The 13,240-nt window shown below is 48.8% G+C and overlaps 1 protein-coding gene across 1 annotated transcript in view; it reads left to right on the forward strand.

Annotated features, from left to right (window-relative positions):
* LOC101678362 (multidrug and toxin extrusion protein 1) overlaps nucleotides 1-13,240 on the forward strand; it is a 35,339-nt gene that overhangs the window by 8,100 nt on the left and 13,999 nt on the right. Inside the window, exons 5-12 of the mRNA XM_004776570.3 lie at nucleotides 465-507; nucleotides 1,664-1,708; nucleotides 4,756-4,853; nucleotides 5,173-5,270; nucleotides 5,379-5,492; nucleotides 5,577-5,644; nucleotides 9,919-10,027; nucleotides 10,151-10,226. Of these exons, the coding sequence (XP_004776627.2) occupies nucleotides 465-507; nucleotides 1,664-1,708; nucleotides 4,756-4,853; nucleotides 5,173-5,270; nucleotides 5,379-5,492; nucleotides 5,577-5,644; nucleotides 9,919-10,027; nucleotides 10,151-10,226 (651 nt within the window). The remainder of the gene's footprint in view (nucleotides 1-464; nucleotides 508-1,663; nucleotides 1,709-4,755; nucleotides 4,854-5,172; nucleotides 5,271-5,378; nucleotides 5,493-5,576; nucleotides 5,645-9,918; nucleotides 10,028-10,150; nucleotides 10,227-13,240) is intronic.

Here is a 13,240-nt window from a genome sequence, read left to right on the forward strand (position 1 = left end):
GTGTGAGCATCAGTGTCTTTAAAAGTTCCCCTAGAGTGTTCTAATCTGCTGCCAAGTTTGAGGTCTGCTGGTTTAGTTCAAATAAGTTCTTGTCCTCGACCAGTGGCTGTGAACCTGGGGACGTTTGGCAATGTTGGGAGGTACTTCTGGTTGCCAGAACTGGTATGGGGAGAAGCCAGAGAGAATATAAAACCTCTTTCAAAGCACAGTAGAGAATTCTCTGGCCATTGTACTGAGTTTGAAAAACCCTTTCCTAGGCTTAAAGATTTGGAAGAACCAAGAGAGGTCATCTGGGATCTAAGCTGATAAGGTCTATGTGTCCATTTCCACATTCTTGCTAGCACGATAAACCCATTAATTCGGGAAGAGCCAAGAATGGGAAAGGCGGTGTTAGTTAGCTTAGCCTCCCTACCCTGGCCTTGGAATGGAGACCTCTGCCACCTTTTTCTCTTTTCATCATATAGGCTTACCCAGGACTACGTCATGACCTTCATTCCAGCTCTTCCTGTAAGTCCAAGGGTTACAAGGCCCCCTTCTTGAGGTTCACTGGTAGAAGGCAGCTGGGACACCTGGGAGCTCAGTGTGTTGGGTCAGTCTGGGTCAGTCCTAGGGGATTTGCACACATGACTTTGGCTCTTTCAAGAAGCATGGCTTTAATTATGTCCCTGAAAGACACGGACGTCTGTCCTTCAAGAAACACCTGGGTCAAAGCAAGTCCAAGGGGCCCTATCCTGAACTCTTAGAGCCGGAGGGACCTTTCGGAATCATCCACGGAAAGGAGTTCAGTCTTTTTTTTTTTTTTTTTTTTTGGTGTGGTGGTAAATTCTTCCCTGTGTTGAGCCCTCAGGGCCTGCCTCCGAACTTCGAGGTTTGTTTCCCCTCATGGTATGTGATCACATAGACCCCTTAGTGTGCGACCTTAGACACAATAACGTGTGGTCTGTGACAGAGTTCCTTTTATTCAGCTGGGTGGTAAGCCTGTCTTTGCTTTGCGTGTGGTCATAAAACAGAACACAGACTGGCTGGCTCTAACAACAGACATTGATATTTCTCACACTGGTGGAAGTGGGCAAGTCCAAAGTCAAGGTGTGGCCAGGTTGGTGTTCTCGGAGACCTCCCTCCGTGGCTTGTAGATGGCCTCCTTCTTGCTGCCTCTTCTCACAGGTGTTCCCCTGAGCAGGGGCAGCCCTGGGGCCCACCTAATGGCCTCATTTTAACTTACATATTTATTTATTTTACTTCTTATTTTTCACTTTTTAAAGATTTTCTGTTTACTCATGAGGGACAGAGAAATAGAGGGAAGGGGGGAGGCAGAAGCAGAGGGAGAAGCAGGCTTCCCACTGAGCAGGGACCCCGATGCGGGACTCAATCCCAGGACCCTGGGATCATGACCTGAGCCGAAGGCAGAGGCTTAACCCACTGAGCCACCCAGGCGCCCCTGTGGTCTTGAATTTATCCTGAAGTCTTTAGTGCTTAATATTCTTTAACTGTTCCCCTTGGAACACCCTGGGCCCAGACACCTTGGCTGCCACCCCCATCCCCTCCTGTCACGGCGTGTCTCTGTGGCTCCATGTGGGAGCCGGGGGCAGCCAAGCTGTGGTTCCCACCTCACACCTGCGTGGCAAGGCCAAAATGTTAATCTTCATCTCTTTTTCTCTCGCAGGCAACCTTTCTTTATATGTTACAAGTGAAATATTTACTCAACCAGGTAATACAGACTCTTTGCTCTCCTTGGTGGGGGAGCTCATGGGAGTTCATGCAGTTGGGGAGGGGTTGCCCTAAAATACTCAGGAACCCTCGAAGTCCGTTTCCCTGTGTTGAAGGTGCAGGACTTTGGTGTGGAGAGGTTTATGAGGTGAAATCAAGGAAAGTATACGTTATTGTTGGCTCTGGAAAAAATCTTATCCGATTCCCCCTTGGAAATATTGTCATTGACAGGATAGGGTTAGCATTGGAGCTGTCTTTGGCTCCCTAGAAGTGACGGTGTGTGGCTGTGCGGCCTATAGAGGGCGCCTGTCGGGCTCCAATGTTGTTCAGCTCCAATCTGTCCAAAGGGCCCCACAACTCCTCGGTGGGACATGAAGGCCCACCTTGTAATTATACCTCATGTTGGTCAGACCTCCACATGACTAGCAGCAACAGTCAAAGACCGGGGCCGGGACGTATGGATTTGCGACGCCATGGTCCTGGGACCATGGACTTGATTCCAGATGGTCCAGGTAAATGAGGGTATCTGGCAGTGGGTCATGGCCATGGAAGCAGGCTCTCCAGGATGCATGGAGGGGCCAAAGCAGGGAAGAGAGAAGGGAGGTGGTTTTCCAGCTGTTAAGTGTTCTTAAACGTAAGAGCTCCCCCTGTGAAGGAAACATTTCAAATCTTCATTAGTGTCTGTAAAGAGGCAGAAGACTCCATGTCTGGTGTCAGCCTGTAACCTTGTCCGAACCCACGTAGAGGCCTCAGCCTGCTCAGGACCTCCTTTGTATCCCATGGTCTCCCAGCAAATGCGGGGGCTTCTGACCACAGGCTCAGTTTGGTCCAGTGAGAAGACTGGGAGTGACGACCCCTCTCTCCGATCCTTGGAGGGACAGGGAGAGACCTAGAAGGAGGAGCCCGGAGCCGAGAAGGGCCAGGAGGCATTTACTGGGCTTTGGAGAGCATGCAGAGCTCCCAAGGCATCCGAGTCACTGAGGAGTTGGAGTGCCGAGACCACGACCACGGTAGAGGGACACAGTGGAGGACAGAGCCAGGGAGGTGGGTTGGCCTGGGCTCAGCGCATGGGGCTCTGTGTTTGTTCCCTGCTGAGGATATTTCAGTTGGTGGAAACCAGTGGATTGGTGGAGGAGGAGAGGGGAGTTACAGACATGGTCCAGACAAAAGATGCCGTGGGTCTCTAACAAGAAGGCATGTCCTGTGGAACCAACGGAAGTCCTATGTTGGGATATTTCCTATAAGATGAAATGACTCTTGGCTAAAGGGACCGGCAGGAGAGCCAAGAGTTGGGTGTAACCCAGCTTCCATCCTGGGGCAAAGCAGCTGGGCTGGGGACAATGTTAACAGTGTTGGGGAGGCTGGGAAGAGCCCTAGATGAAACCAGGGGGCTGCTTAGACTTTCAGTGGGGAGGGTTAGAGAAGGTGACCCCGCCAGCTTCCACTGACCACCTGCGGGAAGCTGTCTCTTGGATGTTTTCGGTTTCCATCTGTGTGTCCACAGCTCCCACATTTCCAGCTCGAGCCACCAGTCTTGCCCGCTGCCCGTGGGAGGCCTGTGCACATAGCGCCCTTGACCTTCTCATCCCCCAGGCCTGCCTCTCCACTTGCCTGCCTTCCCTCCTAGTTAGTGGCCTCCAACATCTTTTCTTCGGGTAACCTGGCCTCATGTGGCACTCCATCCTTTCCTTCACTCTCACAGCCCATCAGGGACGGTCCTGTAGGTCCTGCCTCTCCCCTCCTTACCCCCCGCCCCCCACTTCGGTTCCTCTCTTCTCCTCCTCCTTCCTTCTGTGATAACTGCAGGGGCCTCTTCCCAAACCTCCTTCCCTGGGCCAACCCCATACCATGCTGCTTCCTTTACTTTCTACCTGAAAGGTAGGTGTGGTCACCTGCCTCCTTTGCTAAAAACTAAGCAGGTCACCTGATAAAAGTTGGTGACCCATAGTAGTGGTTGGCCACGATCCTTGCCTTGGTCCCGGAGCCCGGGACTACTGAGACCACTAGAGACAAACACGCAGCAGGACAGAGTCGTGGCAGCCATAGCGGAGGTCAGAGAAGTGTGGTTCTCACTCAACAGAGGGAAAAGAGAGCTATGATTCTGAAGAGTAGAGTTCAGGAGCAATCCAAGGGAAGCCATGTTTTGGTGGGCTCCGAGCAAAGCAGGAAAGGGTCTGCCCTGCCAAGTGGACCTAACTAAGACCTCTCTTCCTTGGGGAGCTCAGCTGCAGATGGCCGTATCCAGAAACCCATGAGAAGCCAGCCCCCCTGAGATGGAAATCGGGGCTTCTTTTTGTGTGTTTGAGAGTGACTTCAATCCCCCAGGCAGCTGAGGGATCTTTGAGGTCTACTGAGATGACTTCAAACAGCCAAATGTCCTGTGCTCTGGGATTTTTAGAGAGCCAGGTTTCTTAGAGAAAAAGCATTCAGAGAAGGGGCCAAGGTGACCTGTTTGCAGCCGGAGAAACAGCACCTCCTGTCATGGTCACCGCTGGCTTCCTGGTGTCCGAGGTTCTGTCCCGATGCTTGGTGGCTGGGTCGGTACGTCCCCAGCCTGTGTGTGTCGTTTTCCCCTTCTGCTGGAAGTCTTCGATTGAGATGCCGGATAGCCTGGAATTTTCTGCCCTGTACTTGCAAGCAGAGCAGGTGTGATGGAGTGCTTCCCACATTCTAGGTTTGGGAGGTCATCCTAGGTTTTCTTACATCATCGAACTGCCATTTGGTCAAGAAAGCGCTGAGCTCTCACGCACCATCCAGTGCTGAACGTGACTTGTTTATACTCCGTCCCTGTCAGTCCTTGCACTCTGGAAGGCCAACCAATTTGTCTCCTGGCCTCGTTTTCACCTGCCTGCCTGCCAGTGGCCAGAGCTCCGTGTTTCCTGGCCCTGGAAGAAGGGTATAGGAGGCAGGCAGGTAGGAACAGTGAGGATGGGCATCCAGTTACGTCCTTGGGGCATGCCTGCAGCAGCCCTCCCTGCCTGTGTGTTTGGGGACGAAGTGGCAGTCCCGCTCCTTGGTCTCCAGCATGGGGTGTGGTCTCTCTTTCAGGGAATCGTAGTACCCCAGGTCCTAACCGGAGTAGCAGCCAACCTTGTCAATGCCCTCCTCAACTATCTCTTTCTTCATCAGCTGCATTTTGGGGTGATGTGAGTGCAACTGATTCTTGGGACGGGGGAAGGAATGACCTTGGGATGGGGGGGAAGGAGTGACCTGGGGACTGGGGGAAGGAATGACCTTGGGACGGGGAAGGAATGTCCGTGTGGCTTTTCCAGGGCAGGATGGTGGGAGGGGTGGAAACCTAGACCTGGTCAACGTGTCTTTGTGTGGTCCCCTCCCTGGGCCACTCTGGAATACATTCTCCGGACAGTGAGGCTGCCCCAGAAAGAAGACACATTCGGGGCATACATAGGGGTCCCAGCAGCATGGAGGACGGGCACCTCCCCTCACTGGGACTGTTCTTTCCAGGGGGTCGGCACTGGCAAATACCATTTCCCAGTTCACCCTGGCACTCCTCCTTTTCTTCTACATCCTTGGGAGGAACCTGCACCAAGCTACCTGGGGAGGTAAAGACCGCCGTTTGCGTTCCAGGTTGGACACGGGTTTTGTCTTGGGTTGAGGCCTGACCCAGCCACCTGTGTGTCATTAATAGGTCTATGTCCCCACTGTTACAGGGTGGTCCCGTGAGTGTTTGGAGGACTGGGCCTCCTTTTTCAGCCTGGCTATCCCCGGGATGCTCATGCTGTGCATGGAGTGGTGGGCCTACGAGATCGGGAGCTTACTGAGCGGTCAGTGTGGGGGCAGGTGGTGATGGCCGGTGTGAACACGGGGTCCTGTCTGGAAGTGTGGTGTCAGCTGCTTCTCTCCACCAGGTATCCTCGGCATGGTAGAGCTGGGAGCCCAGTCTGTCCTGTATGAACTGACCGTCATTTTGTACATGGTGAGTGTCTGGGAGCCGGGCATGGGGAGAGGTGCTAGATGTTTCCCTTGAACAAAGAGTCTGAAGAACAAGTATTATTATTCCTCCCATGAGTAATTTTTGTTTATTTACTTATTCATTCATTCATTCATTCATTTGACAGGGAAAGACCTAGTGAGAGAGGGAACACAAGCAGGGGGAGTGGGAGAGGGAGAAGCAGGCTTCTTGCCGACCAGGGAGCCTGATGCAGAGCTTGATCCCAAGACCCCGGGATCATGACCTGAGCCAAAGGCAGACGCGTAACGACTGAGCCACTCAGGCGCCCCACAGTAATTTATAGACTGATTCAGGAAAATAAAATTTCATCCCAGAGCCTGGGAGGGTCCATTTGGAATGATGGGGTCTTCCTTGGGAGCTATGGAAAGTTGGGAAGAATGAGATGCTCAGGGCTGGTCAGGCATGTCCTTTATTACCACACTTGCCAAACATGATGTATGTTTTCCATTTGTCACTATTCAAATGCCCAGGGTGGGGTACAGGTGGGGGCCTGAAGGACGATGGCGCTAGGTGCGTGGCAAGAAGAGCCTAGCTCCTGTGGGTCCCCGAGCTCCCCTGCTGCCTGGGTCTGAGGTTTCAGACCCCTCATGGGTTAGACCCTAAAGACATGAAAGCAGGGTCTCCAACAGATAAGCCACGCCAAAGCCCCCAGCAGCATTGTTCACAATAGCCAAAAGGTGGCACCAACCCAAGTGTCCATCAAGAGATGGACAGAGAGGGGCGCCAGGGTGGCTCAGTGGGTTAAAGCCTCTGCCTTCGGCTGGGGCCGTGATCCCAGGGTCCTGGAATCGAGCCCCGCATCGGGCTTTCTGCTCTCTGGGGAGCCTGCTTCCTCCTCTCTTTCTGCCTGCCTCTCTGCCTACTTGTGATCTCTATCTGTCAAATAAGTAAATAAAATCTTAAGAAAAAGAGATGGACAGAGAAGCACACTGTGGTCTGTCCGTACAATGGACTATTACTCAGCCTTGGAAAGGAAATATCTTCATGTGCTAGAGACGAATCCCAGTTATTAGAGGCTTTCCTTTGACTTTGTTTTAAAAAAGATTTTGTTTTAAAATTGAAAACAGCAACTAGAAATTCTGAAGGGTTTTCTTCTCTAGCCCAGTCCCTTAGAAAGGGAGAATTATAATGTGGAAGGGACTGGAGACAGCACACTAATGCTTAGCACCCCCACCCCCCGCCCCACCTTGGGTCTGGTTATGTTTAAGAATTATGTAAAATATGTATTTACTTTTTTTTAAAAAAGATGTATCTGTTTGAGAGAGAGAGAGCACGCGTGCGCACACGCAGGCACGCACTTGAGGGGGAGGGGCAGAGGGAGAGGAAGAGACACTCTTTTTTTTTTTTAAAGATTTTATTTATTTATTTGACAGACAGATCACAAGTAGGCAGAGAGGCAGACAGAGAGAGAGGAGGAAGCAGGCTCCCTGCTGAGCAGAGAGTCCGATGTGGGGCTTGATCCCAGGACCCTGGGATCGTGACCTGAGCTGAAGGCAGAGGCTTTAACCCATTGAGCCACCCAGGTGCCCCAGGAAGAGACACTCTTAAGCAGACTCCCCGCTGAGCATGGAGCAGGACTCCGGGCTTGATCTCACGACCTTGAGATCAGACCTGAGCTGAAACCAAGAGTCGGATGCCTAACTGACTATGCCACCCAGATGCCCCCATATCTCCCATTTTTTTTTTTAAAGAATAAATCTCCCAAAGAACTCTGATTTTTGTTTTTCTTTTATTCTATGTTTGGCGGAATTTCTAAACCTGTATTCACCACTTCAACTCTTGATATTTTATTTATATTTTTAAATTTTAGTAAGTTCTGTAAGTATATCCAAATCAAAATGCATACCGATGTCTCCTTACATGTATAATTTTTAAACCCATTTCTTACTGCAGAATTAAATATTCCATGCTTTAGAACAAAGTATCTTTACATTTTACCTTAAAATAAATTCCTAAAAGTGAAACTTAATTACAGTTTTATGTCTTTTGCATATATTGCCATATGCTTTCCAAAGCTTACAAGAATTTACACTTGTATTTCTCTAATCGAAACAAGAGTTTGTATCCTTTACTCCTCCTGTTCCCCAGCTGTTTACATTTTGGCCTGTTTCCTCACTTTATTGATCAATCTGTGTATCTACCCATCACCTCCACAACCTGTATTCCAATACCACCCATTGTTCTGATAATGTCCTTTAAAACTACTTTTCTTCTGGAACTAAAGTGTTATGCTTTTCTAAAAAAATGAATGAACTTGAGAAAGAGCGTTTGATCGGGGAGGAGAGGGGAGAAGGAGAAGCAGACTCCCTGCTGAGTAGTGAGCCTGATGTGGGATTTGATCCCAGCTTCCTGGGATCATGACCTGAGCGGAAGGCAGATGCTTAACCCACTGAGCTGCCCAATTGCTCCCTCTTTAAAAAAAAAAATGTATTTATTTGAGAGTGTGCAGATGTGGGTGCAAAGACAAGTGAAAGTGGGGAGATAGATACAGAGGGAGAGAATGTTGCAGACTCCTCACTGAGCGTAGAGCCCAATGCTCTATCCCATGACCCAAGATGAGGACCCTGAGACTGTGATCTCACCCAAAACCGAGAGTCGGAGCTCAACTGACTGAGCCCCCCGCTCAACTGACTGAGCCCCCCAGGTGCCCCTAAAGGGTTAGGCTTCCTTAATCTTCTTTAATCTAGAGCAGATCCCCAGCCTTCCTTTGTCTTTCTCAACCTTGACCTTTTGAAGAACAGAGGCACTTTATACAGACTTCCCCTCAATGCGCGGAGGTGACACTTCCTTGTGAATGGTTTCCGAGTCTGCATTTTTGGCAGGAATACAACAGAAGTATCGCTGTGTGCTTCTTGCGTGTTCTGTCCGGTGACCTGGATTTGTTCCACGATGGGTGATACTAACTCATTTCGTGGTTAAGGTATTGTCGGCTCTTTCCCTTGGTAGTTAATACATGATCAGTGGGAGAGCTGTGTGTCTGCTCCCACTAGTGAGTTTCCGGTGTGTACTCAGTCTCGCAGGTCTCCTGTGTTCCTCACTCTGAGATTTCTGCCATCCTACCCCTCGGTCAGTCTGTACAGGAGGCAAAATTCATGTTCTAATGGTTGATGACTTTTTTTTTTTAACCTAATCCTGCTTTCACCAGGGGTAAAATTGTAGGTATTAGTAATGACTAATTTTTATTGAAGAGCTACTACACGTGAGGCCTTGTCCTAAGCAGCTAGCATATATGGACTCCTCCCATCCCCACAGTAACCCTACAAGCTAGGCTCTGTTACAGGATCCCATTCACAGCAAACAACTGAGGGCAAGAGAGGGTGAGTAACTCACTCGGGGTCGCCCAGCAGATAAATGTCTGCATCAGGACTTGAACCCAGGCACGTGGCTTCAGAAATACCCATTCCTTGGGGCTCCTGGGTGGCTCAGTGGGTTAAAGCCTCTGACTTCGGCTCGGGTCATGATCCCAGGGTCCTGGGATCGAGCCCTACATCGGGCTCTCTGCTCAGCAAGGAGTCTGCTTCCTTCTCTCTCTCTGCCTGCCTCTCTGCCTACTTGTGATCTCTGTCAAATAAATAAATAAAATCTTAAAAAAAAAAAAAAAAGGAAATACCCATTCCTAACCACTGTGGCATCCTGGCCTTCCTGGGTCTGCTTTAACACCACTCTTAATCCTGTCCTTCCCCGACACCCCCCCACAAAAGGGTAGCCTGCTCTCAGCTTGGTATGCGTCTTTCTGTTTTCTTAAGTTCCTTTTCACCTAAGATTTGGGGGAAGGTGGAAGGGCACCTGTTTAGGATTCTGTTTTCTAAACTTTTTTTTTTAAAGACTTTATTTATTTATTAGAGAGAGTGAGCAAGATAGAGCACCAGTGGGGGTAGGAGCAGACTCCCTGCTGAGCAGCGAGCCGCATGTGGGACTCGATGACAGGACTCCGGGATCACGACCTGAGCGGAAGACAGCCGCTTAGCCCACTGAGCCACCCAGTTGCCCCTGTCTTCTAAACTTGATCCGTTGTTGGTCTCTCAGACTTAGCTTGGGTTCCTGGCGGTCCCCCCTCCCACATGAGGAAGGAGGAACATAAGCCTCCATTGCATACTTTAAAAGCCCCGTAAGTGACACCTCTGTCCTGGAGAAGGTTCACAGTTGGGCTCAGAATGGACTCTGGAGGCAGGGCTGCCTCTCTGCTCCTTGCTTGCTCTTTTCCTTGTCATTACTGTATGTTTCCTTTTGTATTTCAGATACCTTCAGGCTTCAGTGTGGCTGCCAGCGTCCGGGTGGGGAACGCACTGGGCGCGGGAAACATCCAGCAAGCCAAGAAGTCATCGGCTGTCTCCCTGCTGGTCACAGGTGCTTAGAGTCTCCCATCAGTGACTCACCTGAACATGGGTCTTTGCACGGGAAGCCCAGCTGCCCAGTTCCCGACAGCCTTCCCTTCTCACTGCGCTGTCTCTCTACCATTTTTACCTCCAGGACTCTTTGCTGTAACTTTCTGTGTCCTGATGTTAAGCTGTAAGGATCTCGTGGGGTATATTTTCACTACCGACCGGTGAGTGTGGAGGTTTTCTTGAAATGTGAAATCTGCAGTAAAAAAATGGTTGGGTAGATGCCTTCCTGGGAGAGCTGCCTCGCAGAGGGTCTCTGAGCCATTTGCAAGATCAGAAACCCGCTGCCGTATACCTGGGAAGAATGGGTCCGCTCTGGGAGCTAATTTATCATCCAGAATCTTCTGATAGATGCTGCTGGTGTTTGGGATGTGCATGTATTTTGTTTTATTTATTTAGTTTTAAAGATTTTATTTATCTATTTGACACAGAGAGAGAGATCACAAGTAGGCAGAGAGGCAGGCAGAGAGAGGGGGAAGCAGTCTCCCTGCTAAGCAGAGAGCCTGACATGGGGCTCTATCCCAGGACCCTGAGATCGTGACCTGGGCTGAAGGCAGAGGCTAAACCCACAGAGCCACTCAGGTGTCCCGATATGCGTGTATTTTAAAGATTTTATTTATTTATTTGAGAGAGAGAGAGATCACACAGGGAGAGGGAGAAGCAGACTCGTTGCTGAGCAGGGAGCCCGATGTGGGGCTTGATCTCAGGACCTGAGATTATGACCTGAGGTGAAGGCAGATGCTTAACAGACTGAGTCATTCAGGCGCCCCAGAATATGTATGTATTTTAAAGAAGGAAACTCCTTTTGGGTCCCATCGATTACATTTCCAGTTAAATATTCTGTTCCCAGGGACATGCATCATTTTGGTATCTCAGAATCTGCCCAAGTGCCTGGTTTGGACGAGTTGGGTCATATACTCGTCAGTTCAAATTGAAGTTAAAATCCTCCTAATGAATCATCTCAAAAAAAGTCACATTTTCAGACTGATCACTGAGAATTCTTGCAATGAATGGATTGGCTCTGTGGTTCTTGGGTTCTGTTGGGTTGGTTGTGGTGTGTTTTGACTACATGGATATATGGGAAGGATAATTCTGATTTAGGATTTTTTTTAACATTTTATTTATATATTTGAGAGAGAATTAGAGAGATCATGAGTGCAGGGGGGGGGTGGGCTGTGGCGGGTGGAGGGTAAGGGAGAAGCAGGCTCCCAGCTGAGCAGGGAGCCCAATTCGGGGTTTGATCCCAGGACCCTAGGATCATGTCCTGAGCCAAAGGCAGATGCTTAACTTACTGAGCCCCTCAGGAACCCCTGATTTGGGATTCTTTTTTTTTTTTTTAAGATTTTATTTATTTATTTGACAGATCACAGTAGGAGAGAGGAAGGGAAGAGATCACAGAGAGAGAGGAAGGGAAGAAATCACAGAGAGAGAGGAAGGGAAGCAGGCCCGCTGCTGAGCAGAGAGCCCGATGTGGGACTCGATCCCAGGACCCTGAGATCATGACCTGAGCCGAAGGCAGCGGCTTAACCCACTGAGCCACCCAGGTGCCCCTGATTTGGGATTCTTTCATCAGCAATTACAAAATGCAAAATTGACTTTTCCTTCATGGATTTAAAAAGCAGATGGTGGACAGGCCTGCTGTTCCCAGTTCATTCTTTGGGTATTTGTCTGTTGACTTTTTTAAAAAATTTTAAGATATATTTATTTATTTGAGAGAGAGAGAGAGAGAACGAGCGGGAAGGGCAGAGGGAGAGGGTGTGAGACTCTCAAAAAGACTTCACGCTCAGCACGGAGTCCCAACACAGAGCTCGACCTCACAACTCTGAGATCATGACCGGAGCCAAAACAAGAATCGGACTCTTAATTGACTGAGCCATCCAGGCACCCCTGTCTTTTGCCTTCTGATCTTGGGTTGTCCTCTTTCAGCCTCAGCCATTTTGCTGTGGGGAAATACAGTGTTTAAGTGTGCCTCACTTGAGAGTGAATGGAAAGGCAACCAGAAATCATTCTCGTGATCTTACAAGTGAATCAGAATTAACATCCTCAGATGTGTATCTGTGCTGATGGTTTCAGTAGGCACAGGGCAGACCTTGGATCCTGAGTCTGTCCACTTCTGGAAGCCGTGCAGGGCAGGCAAAAGCATGGGAAAACAAAAGGCCCACAAACCATAGCCTTGATGATATTACGAGACAGAGAAAACTCAGAAAATCAAATTACTTACGAGCTGGCGGGGATCAGCAGGAACTGGCCGCATCGGTGACATAGACTTTTAACAACAATATGGACATTTAACCTAATCAAAGAGGAAAAAGGGAGAGAGCTCGATTCAAAGTAAGAAAGGAGGAAATTACTAAAAGAACTATCATTTTTTTAAACCATGAGAGACTAGTTTGCATGACTTTTGCAAGTAAACTAAAAAAAAAATCTGGAAGGAATAAATAACGTTCTAGGAAAATAAGTTACCAAAACATACCTTGGAAAACATAGAAGGGCTAACTGGACCGATTTCCTTAGAAGAAATAAGAAAAATTTATTTGAAAAATCTCAAAAAAGCGCTAATCCTTGGATGTTCCAAAGGAGAATTTTATAGAACCTTCAAAATGTAACTCCAATGCTGTCGAACTGTTTCAGAGACCAGAAAAAGGAAAATTTCCACACTCTGTTTAGGACTAAGCAAAAGTAGAATATCGGTACCAAAATCTGACAGAGTTTGTACAAGAGAAAAAGAAAGTTGCAGACAAAATCTCACTTATTAACTTCTGTCTTATAATCCAGAAAAATATATTGTGGACCACATTCAGCAGCACATAAAAGATAATACAGTTGGTAGACTGTGGAAGTGAATATAATCTATCAGGTAGATAAATCAAGTTGGGGAACACCGTGTAGAGAATGCTAGAACATGAAATGATGGAGGCTGGAAGGGGCAGATAAGAGTGTGCATTTGTATCTGGACAGGGACAAATAAGAACAGTACCAAGGACTGTTGTTGCCTCATCTTGGGGGAGGTGGTGGTAATGGGTGGGCTGGGAACAGAGCGGAAGTAAGATTTTTCTCGATATCCTTTTCATATTGTTTGATTCCTCTTAACTGTTGCATATTCCGAAAATAAAACTCAATTTGAAGAAAAGAACTGTGTTTCTGTCCTTTTTTTGGAGGGGCAGGGGAGCGATTGTCA

The sequence above is a fragment of the Mustela putorius genome, unplaced genomic scaffold (genome assembly GCF_011764305.1).
Source record: "Mustela putorius furo isolate JIRA1106 unplaced genomic scaffold, ASM1176430v1.1 tig00000731_pilon_pilon_pilon, whole genome shotgun sequence".
NCBI classification, from domain to species: domain Eukaryota; kingdom Metazoa; phylum Chordata; class Mammalia; order Carnivora; family Mustelidae; genus Mustela; species Mustela putorius.